At 43.1% G+C, this 27,692-nt stretch overlaps 1 protein-coding gene across 1 annotated transcript in view; it reads right to left on the reverse strand.

Moving 5' to 3' along the window:
- hydin (HYDIN axonemal central pair apparatus protein) overlaps positions 1-27,692 on the reverse strand; it is a 291,354-nt gene that overhangs the window by 3,046 nt on the left and 260,616 nt on the right. The window contains 10 exon segments of the mRNA XM_034175548.1: positions 3,332-3,615; positions 7,302-7,409; positions 7,411-7,527; positions 7,617-7,847; positions 7,933-7,981; positions 13,527-13,637; positions 13,712-13,759; positions 13,761-13,873; positions 25,294-25,503; positions 25,958-26,180. Of these exon segments, the coding sequence (XP_034031439.1) occupies positions 3,332-3,615; positions 7,302-7,409; positions 7,411-7,527; positions 7,617-7,847; positions 7,933-7,981; positions 13,527-13,637; positions 13,712-13,759; positions 13,761-13,873; positions 25,294-25,503; positions 25,958-26,180 (1,494 nt within the window).

The following is a 27,692-nucleotide window of genomic DNA, read 5'->3' on the forward strand; positions in this document are numbered from 1 at the left end:
ACCAAACAATTGGCAACCTGTTTAGCCTTAATAGATCTAAGAGGAAAGGCCTCTGGGTAGCGTGTAGCATAATCCGACATGACCAAAATGTACCGGTTGCCCGCTGCACTCCTCTCCAAGGGGCCTACAATGTCCATGCCAATTCTCTCAAAAGGCGTACCTATAATCGGTAAAGGGTGCAGAGGGGCCTGAGCTACCCTCTTTCCTGCTGTTAACTGGCACACCTCACAGGAACTACAAAATTTGGAGACCTGTGAGTACATTCCTGGCCAAGCGAACCGACTCCCAATCCGCCGAAGTGTTTTCTGAAATGCCATATGGCCTGCCCAAGGAATTGAGTGCCCGAGCTCCATAACTCGTTCTCTAAACTCTTGTGGCAAAGCTAAGACATCCACTTTACCTCTCACTTGATAGAGAAGACCGTTTTTAATTACATAACGTTCCTCATCTAAACAAATACTTTTTCCCACTTCAGCACCTTCCTGCTCTTTAACTTTATCAAACCAGGGCTTAAGGGTAAGGTCCTGTTTCTGCAAAGTCCCTATGTCTAAAGGGATATCCCATTCCCCTAGACTAAGGGGTTTAACCAGTGCCTCCCTCTGAGACCCAGTAAACTTCTCCCTCCTCCTTTGAGACTTAGACTTCCTTGTCTTTCCTGGTTGAACCTCCAATTCCTCATCACAAAACGGTAACTCCTCAAAATCTCCCCTTACTAACTGAGCTCTGGTAAAAACATTACACCGCTCAGCTGATTCAAAGGTACCCTGTCCCCCCAGCTCCAAAACAAGTTCTTCCCCCGCTTCCGGCTTACCCTGATTAGCCTGAACTAGCAAATCAGGAAGAGTTGGAATATCATTGCCCAGAATGACAGGAAAAGGAAGGTTTTTTGCTAAAGCAACAGAAACCAAATAAGTCTGTCCCCCTACGGTTAAATAAACCTCTGACATAGGGTACCTATGCTCATCTCCATGTATACAAACTAAAGGGGCTTCCTCGGTACACTGACCTTCAAACGGAACCAAACCAGCCAAAACCACAGTCTGAAAACACCCGGAGTCTAACAATGCCTCCACACGCTGGCCATTTACCAACACTGGCGTCGTACGCCCCTTCCTACACTCAGTCTGGACCGATGCCGGCCTCGGCACAGAACAAAGCAAAGAATACTTAGATTTCAAAGTTGGGCAATAGCGCTGTATATGACCAAGCTTATCACAATTATAACATCTGACCTCCTGCGGTGCCATTCTAGAAGATTTTTTACCAGAATAAGACTGTGGGTTTACCTGGAAAGGCTTATTACCCTGACCTAAACCAAAACTCCTATCACCCCCAAAGGAATTACTTGGCAAGGTCCGGCCTAGTTCCCGGCCAAAGAAGGTAGCTCTGGGCCCTTTACGAGCAGCTGTAAAGACCTCTGCTAGCTGCGCCGCTTCTTCAGCAGTGGTAGGGTCATGCTCCCGAATCCACACCTCCAACTCCGGATTGACCATACGAAGGAACTGTTCCATGATGAGGGTTTCGGATATGGCATAAACAGTAGATTTTTCTGGCTGAATCCATCTGTAAAACAGTTCCTTAAGCCTCACATACAGTTCTCGCGGCGTCTCCTCTGTCTCCATCTTCAAGGAACGGAAGCGACGTCGGTACGTCTCTGCTGTAATCTCATATTTTGCTAAGATAGCTTTCTTCACCTTATCATAGTCTTCCATATCTGCAAAATCCATTAACACATAGGCATTACGGGCTTTGCCTGTAAGGAGCAGAACCAATCGAAAAGCCCACTACTTCACTGGCCACCTGCACACCTGAGCCATTCTCTCAAAAGTAGTGAGAAAATGCTCCACATTGTCTTCAGGGGCTAACGGTAACAACTTTGGTTCCTGCTGCGGCCTGTGGTAGCTACCATTATCTACCCCATCAACCCCTACAGCCTCTGCTGGCACTCCCACTAATTCCTCTTCTTGATATGCAGATTGCTCTGACTGCATTGTTAACAGCTGCTGCTGAACTTGTTGGACCTGCTGCTGCATGGACGACCAACGCTGCTCCTGCAAAGACCAGTCTTTGTCCCTCTCCCGGTCTCTTGCTGTCTGGGACTCGGCCAGTATCTTAACCAGGTCCATCAGTTCCTCCAGTCTATCTCGACCCCTCGACGTTGCCCCCTCATTATAGGCTTCGGCCGATTCACTGTCATCTTCTGAGCCTCGCTTTCCCCCTTTTCTCCTTCCCATCCTGTCTCACCAAGGCACAAATCACTTCTGACACCAAATGTGACGTCGGTTGGCCCCTAGCGGTCAAACCCCCAATGAGACAGAAGCAGAGACAGAGGCCGAGGCAACTTGATGTGGTCCACAACTTCAATTTTCTTACTTTATCACTACCCTTCCAAAAAGAACAAAGAAAATCGTGCATAAAGTACAAATACCCAGAGAGGTAGTGGGAATAGTCTCTCCCCAACTGCCACTCCAGAATGATCTCTCAGGCGCCTTTTATCTGGTTTGACTAATCGGGTTAAACCATTAAAATCTAAAAAGGTAAGAGCTAACCAACTAGCTCCTAACACCTATCAAAACCCTCCATACCTTTAACCTACCCAAAACCCATTTAAAATCCCACCATCTCTAAACCTAAACTTAAACCCCCCAAAACCACCTATTTACTAAAATTCATACACCAATAAACCCCCTTAAACACATCTCCCCCCATGACTCCCCTGCCTTGGTCTATCCCAGAACCTTTATCATAGCAACAGTTTCCAGTGGGACCTCTTTGCCGCCTGGACACAAGACATGAGGTAAGGAAGACAAATTACAACTACACACCTCAATACTCAATCCTACATACATCAAGGTGCTTCCTAACTAAAGTAACTGTACAGCTATAAAATCACTAAGTAACAAATTAGCTATTTGTTACAGTTATCCACCTGAGATAACAAAAAAAAGAAAGAAAAAAGTTTGAGTTCAGTCAATTACACTTGAATTAAGACGTATGAAACAAAATTAACTCAGCCACCAATTAACTTGCAGAACTGTTAAGAGCCCGTCATCATACACGGCACGGGGGGCAGCAACTAGCTTACAGAACACATGACATGTCTCCAAAACACCCCTGAACCACGTGGACCATTAATCCAGCTCCTGTCTGCCTCATTTGAGCTGATATTTCCCACCTTTTAAACAGCAACGTGCGCTCAGACAAAAATAAGCCCTGCAGATGCCACGCGGCGTGGCATCTGCAGGGCTTATTTTTACATCCACTGTCAATGTGGGGCTCTTAGAAATGTTTTCTTGGACTCAAAAGGTCGCTTGAGCTGATCTGGACTTGTACCTGGATTGAGAAGGCTGTGGTCTGGAGGAAGACGTTCTTGAAGGGGATGGAGATGTTCTGGCCAGCCCTGATGCTGAAGGGGCCCTGGGCTTTGGGAGGGAGGCAGGTCCCGTATAACGGAAAGACATATTCACCGCCGTTTCCTGAGGACAGGGTGAGTTTGCCCCTCACCTCCCCGATCCCATGGGGTTCAAAACAAACCTCCACACTGGCATCTGATCCGGCGTGGAAACCTGCTGAAGCACCGACGCTCTTGTCTACAATAAAGTCTGGACAATCTGTCTGAAGGAGGGAACATTTAATAGAAGTTACATGGCAGGAAAACGAAAACCAAAAATGAAAGTGACAGTTTCAAATAAACACTTCTAGTAGTCATTATCCGTCCCATTCAGACTTTTCTATATAAATGGTACCAGCTCAAAGGATAAGTTCAGTTTTTTCAAACCCATCATAATCAAACATTATTAGCCATCAAACCTCGGCATGAAGTCGGACTCACAAGTTTTAAACTGTGAGAAATTCTGATTTGAAAAAAAAAAAAAACACTTCAGTACACGGCAGCCGTACAAGCAATGATGGGCACAGTTCCGCTAATCTGCTAACCACTAATTATCGAAGCTAACGTTTTCGTGAGCAGATTAGCTTTTCTGACAACTTTGAAAACCATCGGTGGACCAATTAGCTTCTGATAAATTGAGTTCCAATCATTTTTGGACCGCTAACATATTTTTGCAGGCATAGTGAACAAAGCTTAACCGTTAAGAACATTTGTGAAGTCTGACATCAAAGATTTTAGTGTGTGCCTGCTACGTGTTTTGTAGCAGACACACAGCTATGAGTGGTACAGCTCTATCCTCTGCAGGTAGAGGAGAGCTGATTACCAGATTGGGGGGGGATTTATCTTCACACCATACAGACTTGCCAGATATCACACAGGTCATGCACAGGCAGACAGTTTTGACTTATGGTTACAATTTTAAACAAACTAATTCCGGACAAATTATTTAAATTAATGTCACTGTTGTGTGTTGGGGGGGTGTGGCTGGACATTTTGGTGTTATTTTCTTTTCTTTGCTCTCCAGGTGGTATGAAAACTGATTCTTCTGTGGAGAAGGTGCTGGCTGAAGAGTCCTTCACCCTCATCAACGTTATGTGCAGCACCTGTGGATGGTGCTCACGTGCAACCTTAAAGACTTTCAGCTGAAGCAGATAATGAGATGGCGTTCTGCATTTAAGCCATGTGTGATTCAAGCAGAATTGCCGGGAACTCGACCTTGTGATGTTCGTTTGTGGGACGCTGGGGACCGCGCCTGGGTTTGACACATCGTGCTTGTGAGGGAGGAGGGGTGGGGGACACATGCTGTCGGCACACATTTGAGGTGATTAATTGTTTGACTGATTGTTGATAGTGACTTGGTATTTTGTTACGTAGTAGATTTGAATTGTGATAGGAGTTGTGCAGCTCGCTTCTTACTGCCGTGGCGTGCGGAGTGGTAATCCTCCACCTGTTGTGAGAGGCTGCTCATTTGCATAGAGCTTGGATGCAGGCCTGAGTGTGTTGCTGATAGTGTGTGCCTTTTGAAGGATATTGATTGTAGCTGCTGACTTACCTCACCTTTTCTATCCTTCGCAGAGAGTCGGTTTGTCGTGTCCACCTGGGGGGTGTTTGGCGGTAAAGTGAGTCCAGAAGCGCCGGGCTTCGATCCTTTTAGGCGCTGGAGAGCGTGCCAGCCTTCACTCCACCAGACTGACGCATCTTTTGTTCATACACTTTGTTATGCACCAGAGGGTGGAAAAATAAATTGTTTTGTTATTGGAACCGCTTTCTGGTTATTTTAGCGCTGGGTTCCGTCAGACGCAGGTCCGCTCCTCAACCCGCGTCGACACATAACAGTCACGTCTGTTGTTTTAAAAAACGAAATAAAAAAACTGAGCACCAGATATAAACTAGCTTTGTGGCTGATTCTAGCATATTTAGAATTAATACAATTTACATAAAGTAAGTAACTTCCTTCGGCTGCATCCTTGTTTTCACTCGGGGTCACCATGGTGAATTGGCACAAGTTTTACACCGGATGCCCTTCCTGATGGAGAAATGTGGTAGGGGCGCGATTCGAACCGGGAACCTTCCGCAATAAAACCAAGTGCATTAACCACTTGGCCAATTTCCATTTCAATTTATTTTCATTTATATAGCTCCAAATCATAACAGAGTTGCCTCAAAGCGCATCACACAAGTAAGGTCTATCCTTACTAACCCCCAGAGCAGCAGCGGTAAGGAAAAACTCCCTCTGAGGAAGAAACGTCAAGCAGACCAGACTCAAAGGGGTGACCCTCAGCTTGGGCCATGCTACAAACATAAATTAAGAACAATTCACAGAACAATTCACAAAACAAATATACAAGAAATTCTGTGGGTGCACAGGACAGGAGGGTCGCCACCACAAATACCACACCCATCTCTGGATGGAGCTGCACCTTAAACAGAGAGAAAAAAACAGAATCAGGCATCAGAAAGATAAGAAATACTGTATAATTTGTCAGCATTAATCAACAAGAAAAACAAAAGAAATACTAAGGTGATCACCGGCCACTAGCCCTAAACTTCACTAAAAGACCCAGAATTTAGGTGAAGTTGAGGCCACAGCCCGCTCCAATTACTAATAAAATGAATTAAAAGAGTAAAAACAAAACTATGCCAGTATGCTAGCCATACAAAAGGGAAAATAAGTGCATCTTAAGTCTGCACTTGAAAGTCTCCACAGAATCTGACTGTTTTATTGACGCAGGGAGATCATTTCACAGAACAGGAGCACGATAAGAGAAAGCTCTGTGACCCGCAGACTTCTTATTCACCTTAGGGACACAAAGTAGTCCTGCACCTTGAGAACGCAAAGCCCGGGCCGGTACGTAAGGTTTAAGTAGGTCAGCCAGGTAGGGAGGTGCCAGTCCATGAACAATTTTATAGACTAGTAGCAGAACCTTAAAATCTGATCTCACTGGGACAGGAAGCCAGTGAAGGGATGCCAAAATGGGTGTAATGTGGTCAAACTTTTTGTGTCAAAAGTCTGGCTACAGCATTTTGAACCAATTGGAGAGCCCTAATGCTGGACTGTACTAAACCAGAAAATAGAACATTGCAGTAGTCCAATCTGGAAGAGATAAACACATGGATCAGGATCTCAGCATCAGCCATAGACAGGATGGGACGAATCTTCACTATATTTCACAGGTGGAAGAAAGCAGTCCCTGTAATATTTCTAATGTGGAGGTCAAAGGACATTGTTGGATCAAAAATTACCCCAAGGTTCCTCACTTTGTCAGTGTGATGTATGACACATGAGCCGAGGCTGAGCGTTAACTGGTCAAATTGATGCAGATGTCTCACTGGACCAAGAACCATCATTTCAGTCTTATCAGAGTTTAAAAGTAGGAAGTTTCTAGACATCTAACGTCTCACTGATGCAAGGCAATCTTCTAAGGATTTTACATGAACGAGATTACCAGCAGTTATCGGCATGTATAACATCAGCATAGCAGTGAAAGGTAATCCCAAAACGCCGTAATATGTGCCCAAGGGGTGCTATATAAAGGGAGCAAAGCAGGGGGCCTAAGACGGACCCCTGTGGAACCCCAAATTTCATGTCACTAATGGCCACCACCCCTGCAATTAAACAAATTTACATCATTCCCCATAAATACATGGAATCATCTGCAGTCTTACAGAACAACTGTGACATTAATAATAATAATGATGATGTCAGATGACTAACTTAATTTGTTCATTATTCAGATGACTAAACCATTTCTGAACCAGTTACTCAGCTTGATAAAATGTTTCTACTTGAATTTATCTTTTGGAGTGTATGAATTTTGTTAAATGCTCTTCTGGACTTCCTGCTCACTGTGAACGTGTTCGTCACTTCGTGGACGGTGTTTGGGTGCTGGACTGCTGAACCCTCTCTTACCTTACAGGAGTACTCGGTCTTGAGGTGGGAGTAGTTCTTGAACTTGATGAGGACAGCGTGGCTGCCTCCCAGAGGGGTCTGGAAGTGGACAGGTTTCTCCGGTGAGGGGCGACAGAGCTCTGAGGAGCAGCTGGTAGTGTAAGTGTCCCAGCTCGTTACTGTGGAGAGTGAGGCGGGCTGAAGACTCGCCCGCACGGAGAGGCTGGTACTCGAAGCTCAGGGTCCCCTGAAGAGAGAACACAGGCAGGCACTCAGTGGGTTCATGCAGACTCAAACGAGTCGTTTATGAAGGTGAAACACGCCCTGGATGTGGACCTTGGACAGTCCAGGTATGGTGTGCTGAAGCGGGACGCTGATGTCGGGACATTTGCATTCAGGGGTGAAGCAGGTCGGCGTGGTCAGTGGGTTCTCCAGCTGCACGCAGGCTGAGGCTGTCTGACGAACAGTAGCCTCCAGCTCGATGGTGGACACCACGCCTGGAGATGTCACCTTGAAGTTCACCTGGTAGAACATGTACTCACCTGACACCTCATTCCAGAATGTCACCTGAGCACAGGTGGGAGAAGGTGAGGTGGAAGTAAAACTGAAGACCACACACATCCAGACTTTCACGACGGCATTCTGTGCTAACCTTGGCGTTGTACTGCCCCTCTCTGTGCGCGTAAAAAGACATCTTGTGACTTCCAGTCGGGACTCGATGATAGCGGCAGCATAAAAACATCACTCCCCGACTTTTAAGTTGGGTGAAGCGCTGAGTGGTGAATTTTGCCGTGTAATCCCTAAAATATCAAGGTATAAATGGGCTTTTGATAATGACAAGAGGAAAGGCGAAAAAATCTTCTAGAATCACTGAGATACACACGGACGAAGAAGAGTGGGGTAAGCTAACACCAGAGCTAACCGAGCTAACAGAGGTGCATGCGGAGGAGGAACGGGCAGTGCACAGGTCCCCCGAACCCAGGAAAATGTCCGAGCTGGAGACTGTTCTGCGTGAAATTAGGGAATTTCGCCGTGAAACAGTGGAAAATCTTAAAGATATCAGGGCAGAAATAAAAACGGCCAATAGCAGAACTGATGAAGCAGAAAGACGTATTGAAGGGACTGAGGACCGAGTCCGGTGCATTGAGCAAGCGACATGTGAGCTGATCAAGATCCAGAGAAGGCTGGAGGAGCGGTTGGTGGACCAGGATGGACGGGGCAGACGTGAAAATATACGTCTGCACAACATCAGAGAACAGGCTGAGGAGAGCGCGGAGTCAATGTGCACATTCGTGGAAACTTTACTCCGGGAAAAACTCAAGCTGCCACCGACATTTGCACTCCGAGTGGAGAGAGCACACAGAGCACTCGGACCACGTCCCCCCACAGATGCCCCTCCACGCTCGATTATTGTGAAGCTGTCAAGTTATAAATGTAAAGAGGAAATCATAAAGAAGGCGTGCGGAATGAGAGGCTTCATGTTTGAGGAGCAACAGGTGTACGTGCATGATGATTATGCACCCGAAGTCATGAAAAGGAGAAAGGAATACGCTGAAGCAAAGCGAGTGCTGAGAGAGAAAAAAATCAGATTCCAGATGCTCTTTCCCGCGAAGCTTCGCGTTTTCTATGAAGATGAAACTCGCTTGTACACCACGGCAGCAGAGGCAACTAAGGATATGGTGGCGAGGGGTCTCCAGGTCCGGTTCATCAGACCCGTGGACGACCCCCTGGAGAGGCTGTCTCGTCTGATGTGGCGCTCTGCTCGAGGAGGGGACAAACCGGACCAGGCAGCATATTTGGGATATAAGGAGAAACTGCAAGCCTTCAACTACAGAAGAGCGGGGGAAGAGGACTAGTAAGCCACTGGACCAATAGGACCTTCTCTCATCAAGATAACAGTGCGGTGTTATGGAAATTATGTTGAAAATGACTGTGTGTATATGTTTACAACAGAGAGGGAGCCTTCCTCTATTTAGTTAATTTATCAGTCGGGGAGTTTATGTTTATTTCAAAGTGGACAAAAAGTGGGAGGAATGAACAGGGCCAAATATGGTCACAAGGGCCCCCTACCCTACGGGGTCAGGGGTTATCCCTCAGAGCTGGTACTTTGCTCTACAAAGGTCTCCTTTTGGACCTCATGTTTGGAAGTCTTCAGTATACTTAGTTCAAAGTTGTTCTTCTGTATTCATTACTGTTCCAAATGTTTGTTTTACGCAGTACACAGGGTGAAAGGAATAACGATATTTACATTATGTAACATAGAATGGCATCACAGAGTACTCATATAAAAGTAGCCTCATACAATGTTAATGGTCTCCTCAGTCCAATCAAGAGGGGCAAGGTGTTGAGCAAGATGAAAAAAGAGGGTATAGAAGTGCTATATTTACAGGAGACCCAAATGACTGATAAAGAACATGAAAAACTCAAGAGAAATAGATATAATCAGGAGTTTTCATCTTCATATCAGTCAGGGCATAGAAGAGGGGTTTGTATATTAATATTCAATAGAATAAGTTTCGAAATGCTTAAAACTATAAAGGATAAGCAAGGTCGATATGTAATAGTTATAGGTAGACTAGAGGGAGTTCTGGTTACATTGCTCAATATCTATGCCGCCCCAGGCTTGGATTGGAGTTTCTTCAAACTCCTCTTTGAGCTGGTGATAACTGAGAGTGAAGGAGTGTTAATAGGGGGAGGTGATCTAAATCAGCGTCTTAATTTGAATTTAGATTCGACAGGGAAAACCCAACAAAAGACCACTACTGGTAAAAGAATTTCTAAATTACTGTCAGAACATGGGATTTTAGATATATGGCGGGACCTAAATCCACTCAAAAAAGATTACACCTATTATTCAGCTCCTCATGCTCTGTATTCACGAATTGATTATTTTTTAATTAACTCAAAAGATCGTTATAGAGTAAAAGAATGTAATATGGGGGTTATGGACCTATCTGATCACTGCCCAATATTTTTCAAAATATTCACAGGGACTGAAAAGAAAACAGTATGGAGACTAAATTCAAGTTTGCTCAACGGTCAGATGAAAGAGGAAATTGAGAGGAATATTTGCAAATATATTAAAGAAAAAGATAACGGTGAAGTGTCTCCACCTATACTATGGGACGCATGCAAGGTGGTATTGATGGGAAAGCTGATAGCAAAATCTGCTCACATAAAAAGAATGAGACAAGCCGAACTAAAACAATTACAAGCAGATTTGGAAAAAAAGGAAAGAGAGCATAAAAACAAGGTTGATGATAAAACTAATGAAGAATTAAAAATAATACGGGCAAAAGTTAATGACATTTTTTTCTCAAGAAATCCAGAAAAAAATGATTTACACAAAGCAAAGATATTATGAGGCGGGGAGTAAATCTACAAAATTACTTTCGTATAAACTTAAAAAGCAACAGACATTAAGACAAATTTCTAAGATGAAAGACCCTAAAGCAAAGCAAATGGTATACAAAACAGAGGACATACATAGATGCTTTGAAGATTATTATGCCAAGTTGTATGCACAAACAGAAAATAACAATGAATCTCAAATAGACACGTATTTAGACAAGATACATTTGCCACAAATAACAGAGGAGCAGAATAAGAAATTAATTGCTCTAATAACGGCGGAAGAAATCAATTCAGCCATTTCTAGACTCAAATCTGACACCAGTCCTGGTGCAGATGGTTATGGCTCCGAATGGTATAAAGTATACAGGAAAACTTTAATCCCTTTATTACAAAAAACTTTCAACTGGATTTTACAGGGTTGGACAATTCCAGATTCTTGGAGGGAAGCAATCATTTCCGTTATTGCAAAAGAGGGTAAGGACGTAACAAATTTCTCTAGCTACCGACCTATTAGTGTACTTAATGTGGATTATAGAATTTTTACAGCAATTTTAGCTCGAAGAATGGAGGACATATTACCAGATATTATCAGTTTAGAACAGACTGGATTTATAAAGCAAAGGCAAACACATGACAATATTCGCCGTACATTATTATGCAACACATCAAAGAAAGAAACCTGGAGGCCGCCATACTGGGAATGGATGCAGAAAAAGCATTTGATTCCGTTAAGTGGGAATTTTTATTTAGAGTAATGAAAAAATGTAACTTTCATGATGGTTATATTGAGATTGTTCGATCTCTGTATGTGGACCCAATAGCAAGGATCAAAGTCAGTGGTAGTCTGTCAAAGGTAATCAAATTAGAGACGGGCTCAAGGCTGCTCAGTCAGTCCGTTATTATTTGATATTTTTTTGGAACCGCTAAGCCAGTGGATAAAACATTGTGTCATTATCAAGGGAATAACCGTATCAGGAATAGAGCAGAAAATAGTGTTGTTCGCAGATGATGTCTTGATCTACCTGGAGAACCCAAACTCAACACTACCAGTCCTGATGTCATTCTTGGCAGAGTTTGGAAAGCTGTCAGGATATAAAATTAATGTGCAGAAAACCTAAGCTCTATCATATAATTATATACCAAACCAATTTATAAAACAAAGTTATCCAATTAATTGGGAGCAGCAATCAATGAAGTACCTGGGCATTCACCTTACAAAAGATCTTGGACATTTGAAAATCTCAAATTATGACAAGGTGATGTCTAACATCAAAGCAGACTTTTCAAAATGGAACTTAATCCCTTTCTTAGGCCTGGTGTCAAGAGCTGAGGTGATTAAGATGAATATTTTGCCACGGTTATATATATTTCAAAATCTTCCTATTGAATTAACTGAGAGGGACTTTAAAGAATGGGACAAATTAATATCTAGATATATATGGCAGGGGGCAAGACCACGTATTAAATACAGAACTTTACAATTGCCAAAAAAACATGGTCTAGCTTTACCATGCCTCAAGACCTACTATCAAGCTGCTCAGTTGAAGGTGTTGATGGGTTTGTGTGATCCAGAATATGTAGCGAAATGGAAAGATATTGAGGGGAAAATGGAGCCACCAGTACAAGCTCTGATGTGTGATTTGCAATTACAGGTAAACTGGAGACAAAATGTGAACCCTTTGCTGCGGGTTTCTCTGGGAATCTGGTCTGAAATTTTGAAAAAGTATAATTTAGTTGAAAAATGCAAGCTTTTGAGATGGATTGCATATGATACTGATTTTGTACCAAATGCACTGGACAGCACATTTAAATTGTGGGGAAATGGTCCAAGAATGCACTGGGAGATAATCAAAAGAGATGATGTAATGAGTTTCCAACAAGTAAAAGATCTTGGAAATCAGGATTTCCATAGGTACCTGCAGCTAAGGCATTATTTAAAGCAAGAAAGAAAAAATAAGGATATGAATATTACTCAACATATGAATATACTCAAACTGATCCTAGATGCTTATAAATCAGAGTTAAGTTGCAAAGTTATTTCAAAATTATATACAGCTTTAGAGGAGTTAAAGGGGGATGCCACAGAATATGTTAAAGAAAGGTGGGAGAGGGAAGCAAACATTTTCATTTCAGAGGGGGACTGGGATCAAATACTCCAATATCAATGGAAAACAACAAGCTCTTTATTCTGGAGAGAATATGGCTGGAAAAATGTAATACGTTTTTTATTAACACCTGCTCAAAGAAAATATGTAGACACAAAATGTTGGAGATCATGTGGGGAAGACAAAGCGGATCACTTTCACATCTTTTGGGGTTGCCCTTTAATGACTCAATATTGGTCTGAAATCAAAAACATTATAGATGTAGTACGGGTCAGAATTCCGTTAAGTTTTCAAATGTTATATTTGACTAATATAGAAATGTTACATTTAAGAAGAAAAGATGAGAATCATGCTTTTAGCTAGTAAAAAAGCAATCACCAAAAGATGGCGAACAGATCGTATCCCAAAGGTGGAGGAATGGGTTGATGTCATGTTAAATATATACACTATGGAAAAAGTAACGGCAACTGTTAGACTGGAAGTTGACAAATTCAATAATGTATGGAAAGGATGGCTACAATACATTAGACAATATAGATCTGACTTTATATAGGATTTTACTACATACATATTAAGTAAGAATGGGGGAGGGGGGTACAAAAATGTGTAAATGCTGTATGTGAATCTGCTTTCTCTGTTTTGAACATATTTCAATGGACTTTCACAAAGTGGTCTTATGAATAAGATTATTTCTGTACACCCAAGTTCAATCTGTGCAGATGTTTATGTGTAAAACTGTATCCTTTTGAAAACTAAAATAAAGCATAAATTGAAAAAAAAAAAAGACATCTTGTAGTCCTTCTTGTCCTGAGCAGGGACGTCGATGTATTTTAGCCCCTTGAGGGACACTGAAGCGTCATGCTTGTCTGGCTTCAGGATCTCCATCACCACATGAAACCTGAGGACACAAAGGTCTCTGCTGCACTGATCAGACAGTGAGGACTTTGGTTCTACAGGTGGCTCTGTGGGTACCTCTGCTGTGTCGTGAGACAGTTGTGGACGGGAAGCAGCTGTGTGTGTAGTCTTAGCAGGAACTTCGTTCAGAAGTGTGTCCTCGGCCTTTGGAGGCTCAGCGGTTCCCTGAAGAGAGTACAGCATCCCAGTTCCATCCGGGAAGGAGAAGAAGACCGATCCCTGAAGAAGAGAGACCGCAATGTAAGTATTCTAAGTCCCCCCCCCCCGACCACACACACACACACACACACACACACACACACAATTCAGATCTATTTCAGTCGTTCAATATTTTTCTTTATGTCTGAATCAGGAATTTTCAATTTAACGTAATTTTTATTTACAGTTTGTTCACTTTTGTCAGAATTTGCTTGTTTGTTTCCATGAATAAGAGCAGCACATCTTCCAAAAAAGTATTCCTTTGATTTATGGACAGTACATCAGCACATGCTGACATCAAGTTTTTAAAACACTGAAGAAAACCAACCTGATGATAGACGGGGACTCGTGAGAGTGCAGACTCTGGCTAAAGGCCAAAAGTCATAAGCTTGAAATTAATTTGTTGAATTTATCTGCTTTTTTCCTGAATCAAATCAAAATTTAATCTATTCCTGACAAACAGCAATGATTTTATGAAACTTTATGAAACTTTGTTTATTGTTTTATTTTGTTTTATAGTAAACCTTCTAAAACAAACAAACAAAGGACAAACTGAGTGTATATCTACCAAACTCCAACAGTCTGTTTAAATGCTAACGTTGAAGTGCAGGTGGGGGCGCTGTTTGTTCCAAATCTGAGACAACATCATTAATGTATGACATTATGAAATATATTTATTAAAAACAGTTTGCAGATCCACAAATCTCATCATCCATTCACTCTGAAATGGGTGGAAAGGTGAGTTGGAGGAGGTGTGTTTTTGGGCTGTTTGTGAAGAGATGGCAGATGATGTCCAGCTGAGAAACAGCGCCACCTGTCTGTCCTCCCACAAATAACTTCACATCTCAGCTCTATTCAGCCTCGTAGTTCATATTTCTCCTAATGCTCCAAATTAAATTCCCTCTCATCATGACACATCGTACAATCATAAACTCATTCCTTTGCTATTTATTTTACATATAATAACAACTAAGTTGCCTGTAAGATCGGGGACATAACTGTAAGGTGATTTCTTTTTTTTGTTTTTGGCTGAGTCGAGACCTTGGAGCACATTTGAGCAGCTTTTGTCACCATCTGGTGGGCGATGTATGCATTTCAGGGCTTCTGGTACATTTCCTAACTGAACCCCAAAATTGAGTAAAAAAGGACATTTATAAATGTGAGAAATGCATGGTTTTTGTTTGCATGTTTGTTTTTTGGCAGGCCGAGCTTGGACCTCCCAGTATTAATCAATCAATCAATTCAATCAATTTTATTTATATAGCGCCAAATCACAACAAACAGTTGCCCCAAGGTGCTTCATATTGTAAGGCAATAATTACGTAAAAACCCCAACGGTCAAAACGACCCCCTGTGAGCAAGCACTTGGCGACAGTGGGAAGGAAAAACTCCCTTTTAACAGGAAGAAACCTTCAGCAGAACCAGGATCAGGGAGGGGCAGTCTTCTGCTGGGACTGGTTGGGGCTGAGGGAGAGAACCAGGAAAAAGACATGCTGTGGAGGGGAGCAGAGATCAATCACTAATGATTAAATGCAGAGTGGTGCATACAGAGCAAAAAGAGAAAGAAACACTCAGTGCATCATGGGAACCCCCCAGCAGTCTAAGTCTATAGCAGCATAACTAAGGGATGGTTCAGGGTCATCTGATCCAGCCCTAACTATAAGCTTTAGCAAAAAGGAAAGTTTTAAGCCTAATCCTAAAAGTAGAGAGGGTGTCTGTCTCCCTGATCTGAATTGGGAGCTGGTTCCACAGGAGAGGAGCCTGAAAGCTGAAGGCTCTGCCTCCCATTCTACTCTTACAAACCCTAGGAACTACAAGTAAGCCTGCAGTCTGAGAGCGAAGCGCTCTATTGGGGTGATATGGTACTATGAGGTCCCTAAGATAAGATGGGACCTGATTATTCAAAACGTAATGCGTAAATGCAAAAAAGCAGTCCTACATATCTGTTTAATATGCGCTTTGAATGACATATCCTGATCAAAAATGACTCCAAGATTTCTCACAGTATTACTAGAGGTCAGGGTAATGCCATCCAGAGTAAGGATCTGGTTAGACACCATGTTTCTAAGATTTGTGGGGCCAAGTACAATAACTTCAGTTTTATCTGAGTTTAAAAGCAGGAAATTAGAGGTCATCCATGTCTTTATGTCTGTAAGACAATCCTGCAGTTTAGCTAATTGGTGTGTGTCCTCTGGCTTCATGGATAGATAAAGCTGGGTATCATCTGCGTAACAATGAAAATTTAAGCAATGCCGTCTAATAATACTGCCTAAGGGAAGCATGTATAAAGTGAATAAAATTGGTCCTAGCACAGAACCTTGTGGAACTCCATAATTAACCTTAGTCTGTGAAGAAGATTCCCCATTTACATAAACAAATTGTAATCTATTAGATAAATATGATTCAAACCACCACAGTGCAGTGCCTTTAATACCTATGGCATGCTCTAATCTCTGTAATAAAATTTTATGGTCAACAGTATCAAAAGCAGCACTGAGGTCTAACAGAACAAGCACAGAGATGAGTCCACTGTCTGAGGCCATAAGAAGATCATTTGTAACCTTCACTAATGCTGTTTCTGTACTATGATGAATTCTAAAACCTGACTGAAACTCTTCAAATAGACCATTCCTCTGCAAATGATCAGTTAGCTGTTTTACAACTACCCTTTCAAGAATTTTTGAGAGAAAAGGAAGGTTGGAGATTGGCCTATAATTAGCTAAGATAGCTGGGTCAAGTGATGGCTTTTTAAGTAATGGTTTAATTACTGCCACCTTAAAAGCCTGTGGTACATAGCCAACTAATAAAGATAGATTGATCATATTTAAGATCGAAGCATTAAATAATGGTAGGGCTTCCTTGAGCAGCCTGGTAGGAATGGGGTCTAATAGACATGTTGATGGTTTGGATGAAGTAACTAATGATAATAACTCAGAACAATCGGAGAGAAAGAGTCTAACCAAATAACGGCATCACTGAAAGCAGCCAAAGATAACAATATGTCTTTGGGATGGTTATGAGTAATTTTTTCTCTAATAGTTAAAATTTTATTAGCAAAGAAAGTCATGAAGTCATTACTAGTTAAAGTTAAAGGAATACTCGGCTCAATAGAGCTCTGACTCTTTGTCAGCCTGGCTACAGTGCTGAAAAGAAACCTGGGGTTGTTCTTATTTTCTTCAATTAGTGATGAGTAGTAAGATGTCCTAGCTTTACGGAGGGCTTTTTTAATAGAGCAACAGACTCTTTTTCCAGGCTAAGTGAAGATCTTCTAAATTAGTGAGACGCCATTTCCTCTCCAACTTACGGGTTATCTGCTTTAAGCTGCAAGTTTGTGAGTTATACCACGGAGTCAGGCACTTCTGATTTAAAGCTCTCTTTTTCAGAGGAGCTATAGCATCCAAAGTTGTCTTCACTGAGGATGTAAAACTATTGACACGATACTCTATCTCACTTACAGACTTTAGGTAGCTACTCTGCACTGTGTTGGTATATGGCATTAGAGAACATAAAGAAGGAATCATATCCTTAACCTAGTTACAGTGCTTTCTGAAAGACTTCTAGTGTAATGAAACTTATTCCCCACTGCTGGGTAGTCCATCAGAGTAAATGTAAATGTTATTAAGAAATGATCAGACAGAAGGGAGTTTTCAGGGAATACTGTTAAGTCTTCAATTTCCATACCATAAGTCAGAACAAGATCTAAGATATGATTAAAGTGGTGGGTGGACTCATTTACATTTTGAGCAAAGCCAATTGAGTCTAATAATAGATTAAATGCAGTGTTGAGGCTGTCATTCTCAGCATCTGTGTGGATGTTAAAATCGCCCACTATAATTATCTTATCTGAGCTAAGCACTAAGTCAGACAAAAGGTCTGAAAATTCACAGAGAAACTCACAGTAACGACCAGGTGGACGATAGATAATAACAAATAAAACTGGTTTTTGGGACTTCCAATTTGGATGGACAAACTAAGAGTCAAGTTTTCAAATGAATTAAAGCTCTGTCTGGGTTTTTGATTAATTAATAAGCTGGAATGGAAGATTGCTGCTAATCCTCCGCCTCGGCCCGTGCTACGAGCATTCTGGCAGTTAGTGTGACTCGGGGGTGTTGACTCATTTAAACTAACATATTCATCCTGCTGTAACCAGGTTTCTGTAAGGCAGAATAAATCAATATGTTGATCAATTATTATATCATTTACTAACAGGGACTTAGAAGAGCGAGACCTAATGTTTAATAGACCACATTTAACTGTTTTAGTCTGTGGTGCAGTTGAAGGTGCTATATTATTTTTTTCTTTTTGAATTTTTATGCTTAAATAGATTTTTGTTGGTTATTGGTGGTCTGGGAGCAGGCACCGTCTTTACGGGGATGGGGTAATGAGGGGATGGCAGGGCGAGAGAAGCTGCAGAGAGGTGTGTAAGACTACAACTCTGCTTCCTGGTCCCAACCCTGGATAGTCACGGTTTGGAGGATTTAAGAAAATTGGCCAGATTTCTAGAAATGAGAGCTGCTCCATCCAAAGTGGGATGGATGCCGTCTCTCCTAACAAGACCAGGTTTTCCCCAGAAGCTTTGCCAATTATCTATGAAGCCCACCTCATTTTTTGGACACCACTCAGACAGCCAGCAATTCAAGGAGAACATGCGGCTAAACATGTCACTCCTGGTCCAATTGGGGAGGGGCCCAGAGAAAACTACAGAGTCCGACATTGTTTTTGCAAAGTTACACACCGATTCAATGTTAATTTTAGTGACCTCCGATTGGCGTAACCGGGTGTCATTACTGCCGACGTGAATTACAATCTTACCAAATTTACGCTTAGCCTTAGACAGCAGTTTCAAATTTCCTTCAATGTCGCCTGCTCTGGCCCCTGGAAGACAATTGACTATGGTTGCTGGTGTCGCTAACTTCACATTTCTCAAAACAGAGTCGCCAATAACCAGAGTTTGATCCTCGGCGGGTGTGTCGTGGAGTGGGGAAAAACGGTTAGAAATGTGAACGGGTCGGCGGTGTACACGGGGCGTCTGTTTAGAACTACGCTTCCTCCTCACAGTCACCCAGTCGGCCTGCTTTCCCGGCTGCTCGGGATCTGCCAGAGGGAAACTAACGGCGGCTAAGCTACCTTGGTCCGCACCGACTACAGGGGCCTGGCTAGCTGTAGAATTTTCCACGGTGCGGAGCCGAGTCTCCAATTCGCCCAGCCTGGCCTCCAAAGCTACGAATAAGCTACACTTATTACAAGTACCATTACTGCTAAAGGAGGCCGAGGAATAACTAAACATTTCACACCCAGAGACAGGAGAAGCCGCCATGCTAAACCGGCTAAGAGCTAGTTGCTGCGCTAAGCTAGCGGATTCCTAAAAATACACAAAGTGAATAATGTGTAAATAATTTACAGGTGATTCAGCAGAGGGAGTGCTTTAGTTAAGGCACGTGAAGATTACACTCTAACTGCGCAGATTAAACAGCTAACAGATACAGCAAAACACCGCTGTGCTCCGGAACAGGAAGTGATACAATACTGCAGTGAGAGCCAACCACACCATATATATTATATGGTGTGGTTGGCTACCAACACAACCATTATATATTAATGCATTAATATATAAATAATATATATAAAAAATTATATATATATATATATCAACAAAAATATAAATGCAACACTTTTGGTTTTGCTCCCATTTTGTATGAGATGAACTCAAAGATCTAAAACTTTTTCCACATACACAATATCACCATTTCCCTCAAATATTGTTCACAAACCAGACTAAATCTGTGATAGTGAGCACTTCTCCTTGCTGAGATAATCCATCCCACCTCACAGGTGTGCCATATCAAGATGCTGATTAGACACCATGATTAGTGCACAGGTGTGCCTTAGACTGTCCACAATAAAAGGCCACTCTGAACTGTGCAGTTTTATCACACAGCACAATGCCACAGATGTCGCAAGATTTGAGGGAGCGTGCAGTTGGCATGCTGACAGCGGGAATGTCAACCAGAGCTGTTGCTCGTGTATTGAATGTTCATTTCTCTACCATAAGCCGTCTCCAAAGGCGTTTCAGAGAATTTGGCAGTACATCCAACCAGCCTCACAACCGCAGACCACGTGTAACCACACCAGCCCAGGACCTCCACATCAAGCATGTTCAAGATCGTCTGAGACCAGCCACTCAGACAGCTGCTGAAACAATCGGTTTGCATAACCAAAGAATTTCTGCACAAACTGTCAGAAACCGTCTCAGGGAAGCTCATCTGCATGCTCGTCATCCTCACCGGGGTCTCAACCTGACTCCAGTTTGTCGTCGTAACCGACTTGAGTGGGCAAATGCTCACATTCGCTGGCATTTGGCACGTTGGAGAGGTGTTCTCTTCACGGATGAATCCCGGTTCACACTGTTCAGGGCAGATGGCAGACAGCGTGTGTGGCATCGTGTGGGTGAGCGGTTTTCTGATGTCAGTGTTGTGGATCGAGTGGCCCATGGTGGCGGTGGGGTTATGGTATGGGCAGGCGTCTGTTATGGACGAAGAACACAGGTGCATTTTATTGATGGCATTTTGAATGCACAGAGATACCGTGATGAGATCCTGAGGCCCATTGTTGTGCCATACATCCAAGAACATCACCTCATGTTGCAGCAGGATAATGCACGGCCCCATGTTGCAAGGATCTATACACAATTCTTGGAAGCTGAAAATGTCCCAGTTCTTGCATGGCTGGCATACTCACCGGACATGTCACCCATTGAGCATGTTTGGGATGCTCTGGACCGGCGTATACGACAGCGTGTACCAGTTCCTGCCAATATCCAGCAACTTCACACAGCCATTGAAGAGGAGTGGACCAACATTCCACAGGCCACAATTGACAACCTGATCAACGCTATGCGAAGCAGATGTGTTGCACTGCATGAGGCAAATGGTGGTCACACCAGATACTGACTGGTATCCCCCCCCCAATAAAACAAAACTGCACCTTTCAGAGTGGCCTTTTATTGTGGGCAGTCTAAGGCATACCTGTGCACTAATCATGGTGTCTAATCAGCATCTTGATATGGCACACCTGTGAGGTGGGATGGATTATCTCAGCAAAGGAGAAGTGCTCACTATCACAGATTTAGACTGGTTTGTGAACAATATTTGAGGGAAATGGTGATACTGTGTATGTGGAAAAAGTTTTAGATCTTTGAGTTCATCTCATACAAAATGGGAGCAAAACCAAAAGTGTTGCATTTATATTTTTGTTGAGTGTATATATATATATAAACAAATGTTTACTAGAAGGACAAAATTTCTCCTAACAAGCACAACTTACAGCCCAGTCGAAGAGTCAAGCTTCTCTACTATGGAAACCACCTGGACAACTGAGAGCCTACACAGAAACTTTGTGTGGCCTGAAATAAATGATGCATATTTCATTGTGTTGACTGTGTGGTACCTCAGTGATATCGAAACAATTTATGACTGAAAACGAAATGCGAATTGTTCTTAATGAGTTTTGTTGTTCAGCAAAAGAACGTGGTTCTGCTGGAACAATATCAGGATCTCCAAGATTGATACCAGCCAATTTGAAATTCTATGGAAAAAAATAGAAATTGCTGCAGTGAGGCTGGCAAACTTCTGATATTGCACGCATCTCTGCATGTTGCCGTTGGACTGACTAAAACCCCCCCACCCACCATATATACCGTGTGTGTGTGTGTAAGTATTTCACCCCCTGTCAGTTTTGCGGGTTTTCCCACCTACAAAGAATATAGAGATCTGTAATTTTATCGTAGGTACATTTCAACTATGAGAGACAGAATCTAAAAAAAATCCAGAAAATCACATTGTATCAATCAATCAATCAACTTTTTTCTTGTATAGCGCCAAATCACAACAAACAGTTGCCCCAAGGCGCTCCACATTGCAAGGCAAGGCCATACAATAATTATGAAACACAGTCTACGTCTAAAGCAACATAACCAAGGGATGGTCCAGGGTCACCCGATCCAGCCCTAACTATAAGCCTTAGCGAAAAGGAAAGTTTTAAGCCTAATCTTAAAAGTAGAGAGGGTATCTGTCTCCCTGATCTGAATTGGGAGCTGGTTCCACAGGAGAGGAGCCTGAAAGCTGAAGGCTCTGCCTCCCATTCTACTCTTACAAACCCTAGGAACTACAAGTAAGCCCGCAGTCATCAATCATTGTATGATTTTTAAATAATTGATTTGCATTTTATTGCATAAAATAAGTATTTGATCCCTTACCAACCAGCAAGAATTCTGTCTCTCACAGACCTGTTCATTTTTCTTTAAGAAGCCCTCTTATTCTGCACTCTTTACCTGTATTAATTGCACCTGTTTGAACTTGTTACATAGATAAAAGATACCTTTTCACACACTCACTCAATCAATCACACTCCAACCTGTCCACCATAGCCAAGACCAAAGAGCTGTCTAAGGACACCAGGGACAAAACGGTAGACCTGCACAAGGCTGGGATGGACTACAGGACAACAGGCAAGCAGCTTGGTAGAAGACAACAACTGTTATGATTATTAGAAAGTGGAAGAAACACAAGATGACTGTCAATCTCCCTCGGTCTGGGATTCCATGCAAGAGCTCACTTTGTGGAGTAATGATGATTCGGAGAAAGCTCAGAACTACACAGGAGGACCTGGTCAATGACCTGAAGAGAGCTGGGACCACAGTCACAAAGATTACATTAGTAACACATGATGCTGTCATGGTTTAAAATTCTGCAGGGCAGCAAGGTCCCCCTGCTCAAGCCAGCACATGTCCAGGCCCGTTTGAAGTTCACCAGTGACCATCTGGATGATCCAGAGGAGGCATGGGAGAAGGTCATGTGGTCAGATGAGACCATAATAGAGCTTTTTGGAATCAACTCCACTTACCATGTTTAGAGGATGAGAACAACCCCAAGAAAACCATCCCAACCGTGAAGTATGGGGGTGGAAACATCATACTCTGGGGCTGCTCTTCTGCAAAGGGGACAGGACGACTGCACCGTATTGAAGGGAGGATGGACGGGGTCATGTATTGCAAGATTTTGGCAAACAACCTCCTTCCCTCAGTAAGAGCATTGAAGATGGGTCATGGCTGGGTCTTCAGCATGACAATGACTCCAAACACACAGCCAGGGCAACTAAGGAGGGGCTCCGTAAGAAGCATTTCAAGGTCCTGGAGTGGCCTGGCCAGTCTCCAGACCTGAACTCAATGGAAAATCTTTGGAGGGAGCTGAAACTCCAAATCTGAAAGATCTGGAGAAGATCTGTATGGAGGAGTGAACCAAAATCCCTGTTGCAGTGTGTGCAAACTTGGACAAGAACTACAGGAAGCATCTGACCTCTGTAATGACAGACAAATGTTTCTGTATCAGTTGTTAAGCTCTGGTTTTCTCGGGGGTCAAATACTTATTTTATGCAATAAAATGCAAATTAATTATTTAAAAATCATACAATGTGATTTTGTTTTTTTTTTTTTTTTAGATTCTGTCTCTCACAGTTGAAGTGAACCTACGATAAAAAACCCACGATAAAAATTACAGACCTCTCCATTCAAATGCTTATTTTCCCCACTGTATATATACACACAGACACACACACACACACACACATATATATATATATATATACTCAACAAAAATATAAACGCAACACTTTTGGTTTTGCTCCCATTTTGTATGAGATGAACTTAAAGATCTAAAACTTTTTCCACATACACAATATCACCATTTCCCTCAAATATTGTTCACAAACCAGTCTAAATCTGTGATAGTGAGCACTTCTCCTTTGCTGAGATAATCCATCCCACCTCACAGGTGTGCCATATCAAGATGCTGATTAGACACCATGATTAGTGCACAGGTGTGCCTTAGACTGGCCACAATAAAAGGCCACTCTGAAAAGTGCACTTTTATCACACAGCACAATGCCACAGATGCCGCAAGATTTGAGGGAGCGTGCAATTGGCATGCTGACAGCAGGAATGTCAACCAGAGCTGTTGCTCGTGTATTGAATGTTCATTTCTCTACCATAAGCCGTCTCCAAAGGCATTTCAGAGAATTTGGCAGTACATCCAACCAGCCTCACAACCGCAGACCATGTGTAACCACACCAGCCCAGGACCTCCACATCCAGCATGTTCACCTCCAAGATCGTCTGAGACCAGCCACTCGGACAGCTGCTGAAACAGTCAGTTTGCATAACCAAACAATTTATGCACAAACTGTCAGAAACCGTCTCAGGGAAGCTCATCTGCATGTTCGTCGTCCTCATCGGGGTCTCGACCTGACTCCAGTTCGTCGTCGTAACCGACTTGAGTGGGCAAATGCTCACATTCGCTGGCGTTTGGCACGTTGGAGAGGTGTTCTCTTCACGGATGAATCCTGGTTCACACTGTTCAGGGCAGATGGCAGACAGCGTGTGTGGCATCGTGTGGGTGAGCGGTTTTCTGATGTGAATGTTGTGGATCGAGTGGCCCATGGTGGCGGTGGGGTTATGGTATGGGCAGGCGTCTGTTATGGACGAAGAACACAGGTGCATTTTATTGATGGCATTTTGAATGCACAGAGATACTGTGACGAGATCCTGAGGCCCACTGTTGTGCCATACATCCAAGAACATCACCTCATGTTGCAGCAGGATAATGCACGGCCCCATGTTGCAAGGATCTGTACACAATTCTTGGAAGCTGAAAATGTCCAAGTTCTTGCATGGCCGGCATACTCACCGGACATGTCACCCACTGAGCATGTTTGGGATGCTCTGGACCGGCGTATACGACAGCGTGTACCAGTTCCTGCCAATATCCAGCAACTTTGCACAGCCATTGAAGAGGAGTGGACCAACATTCCACAGGCCACAATTGACAACCTGATCAACTCTATGTGAAGGAGATGTGTTGCACTGCATGAGGCAAATGGTGTTTGATGACTTTTACTGTGCTATTTATGAGTTTTATGTGGTTATATTTATGAGTTTTACTATGATTTTTAAATGAATGGCATGGGTTTTATTGTATTTTTATATGTTTTATGAATAATTAATGATTATTGACCGTGATTTTCTGCCTCAGTTAGTGACACTCTGCATGCTCTTATCAATAATATTAGCACGTTTTGTCCTGAATACGATTTAAAATCAACAAGAACTTCATTCAAGCTGCATTTGAACATACTTGCTGAAGCCACGGCAGAAAATACAAGAAAACACGCAGAAACTGTGCTTTACAAGCGCTTCTGGTGTTATTGATGGCAGATGACCGGAAGTGAATTACCCCAAGTCTCGCAGCCGAGTGGCTGAAATCTCGGGGTCGCAAGCTCACAAACAAACAAATAATCACAAATAAAAGGAGCTATAATTTAAAATGGATTTTATATGTATTTAATGTATATTTATTTACTTGCTGCATGTATATTTTTTAATGTTGTACCTGGTGTTTCGTTCCCTCTGCAGTCATGCTCAGTGGCCGGTAGGTGATGTTGTAGGTTTTGGTTTGCAGAGGTTCAAGGATCAAAGCTGGCGGAGCACTCCACTGCTCGCCCTCCATAATGGGTCTGATGCTGCACCGCCGGTTTGTGGGGTTGGACACCGGCAGGGTTTGGATCTGAGAACCGCGTACAGGGCAAACGAAGGTCAACACCTGAAGAAGAAGACAGCAGGAGACAAAGAGCGTGCAGACTGATGACATACTCGTACAGCAGGAACCAAACACCTGCACCTCATGATGAGGCACTGGAGAACATCTGCAGCGTGTGCAGAATCAGGCTGAAGAACTTACAGGTGGACATACAAAAACAACAGGTAAAAACAATGCAATTATTTATTAATCTATCCCCTAAAATAACTATTTAAATGACTGACATCACAGTGAAACATCACAGGATCTATAAACTCTACGCTGAGCACTCAGTGGGCACTGAGTTCACTGAATGTGGCTCTAATACCGGTTAAAAAGTCTAAATCTGTCAGCTCTCTGTGTTTGTTTGAAATGAGTCAAAAAGTCTCACAAACAGCATAAAAGATTTACAAATCAGTTTTTTTAATCCACGCGGGAAGAGCCGGTAAAAATCATTTTCCAAGTGTGTCAGTCGTACGTCTTTGGAAGTGGAGGGGACTACACAGGAGCCGGTCACAGTGAGACCCACGGGGGAAGACGTGCCCTCCACGCAGCACGACAGGTTCTCATATCGTGAGTCAGAGCTCAGCTCCACGGGAGCAAAGGTCACTTCAAATGGAACCTCAGAGCCTGGACAGATGTAGCCTCTGACTGGCACAACGGACAGTTCTGGAGGAAAGTCCTCAACTTTCCACTGAAACCTGGTTCGAGTCAAAATAGACAAAAACAAAGACAAAGAATCCTGAAAATAATCAAACACACATAACAGAGAGGTGTGTGTGTGTGTGTGTGTGTGTGTGCTGAATCCTGACATGGTGGACATCTGTTGGAACACTGTACATTAACAATGTTGTGGTTTGCCCCTGGTCTGCTGGTTCGTCTGTCTTTGTGTTTGCAGGTGGAGTTGAGGTGTTGCTGCTGGGTGAAGTTGCCACGGGTGTATCTGCTGTGGGTTGCTCGTGGACCCCGCCCCATCTGTCAAGTCAGCACGTGAAGTGACAGAGCGGCGTCTCACAGCTGATCTACATTCTGCTGAGTGGGTGTCCACAGCTGACTCTCATGGCATCTCATCACCGTTCAGGATTTAGTCTTGGAGCTTCCACTGGTTCGGTGCCAGAATCTTTTCTCACACCACCTGAAGAACCTCTGCGTCCTCCTTGGTTGGAACCGGGTTGCCACGGGTACCTAGCTGTGCCATGCCATCACTCTCACCCGGTAACCGTCCTCATATTTTGTTTTGGCTTTAGTTGGCGTTTCTCGCTGTGAGCCTCCGAGCTCATTAATATTTTCCTGTTGTGTTTTTACCAATCTGGAGTCTCCGTGCTCCATATTCTTGTCTTAATCCCTCCGCTATGGGCTCCCATGTCCAGGCGCAGTTTGTAATTTGCCGTGTTTTTTTTTCCCACTTCCGCTACCAAGCGCAGTATATGATTCCTCATGTTTTTTCCTCCCGGGGTTTTCCAGGCTTTTGTGAGCACTAGAGTGGAGCTTCCAGGCCCTGGTCTTAATTACTGGTGATTTCCCTGGCAAACACTCAGGCTTAATTTAGTCTTATCTTTGCAAGTTTTTCCAGTCCACAGTTAACCGTCAGTGTATTTCTTTGGGATTGTAATGGTTAAGTAATCAATAACTATTCTTTTGCTGTGTAAATGATAAATGGACCATTTATATAGCGCTTTTCCATCTGCATCAGAAGCTCAAAGCGCTTTACAATTATGCCTCACATTCACTCCGATGGCAGGCTGCTGCCATACAAGGCGCTCACTACACACTGGGGGCAATAGGGGATTAACGACCTTGCCCAAGGGCCCTTAGTGATTTTCCAGTCAGGCGGGGATATTCTTTTGCTGTGTGAGCTCCAGCTCTAAACCAGACTTCTGTAATTCAAGTGACTCATTCATGCTTATTCCAAGGTCACGTCCATCTGCCGTAGTGCTTAAACTTTGATGTATCTGCCGGCTTCCTCCTGTGTTTTTTTCACCCGCTGCATCTCACATTAATCAGCGGTTAATGATCAGTATTCGATCCATTCCGCGTGCAATGTGATCAGCAGTTATTCTGTAATCACTAATCACTGTTAACCCTATCAGGGTCGGTTCTGGAACAGTGAGCACTGAAATGTTGTTTTTCTACTGACAGAATTGACAGTTTAGTCCCGCATGTACCTGAGCCTTCACATGCCTCTGGGGAGTGTCACGCAGAACAGAGATCCT

Source organism: Thalassophryne amazonica, chromosome 8 (assembly GCF_902500255.1).
Source record: "Thalassophryne amazonica chromosome 8, fThaAma1.1, whole genome shotgun sequence".
NCBI lineage: Eukaryota > Metazoa > Chordata > Actinopteri > Batrachoidiformes > Batrachoididae > Thalassophryne > Thalassophryne amazonica.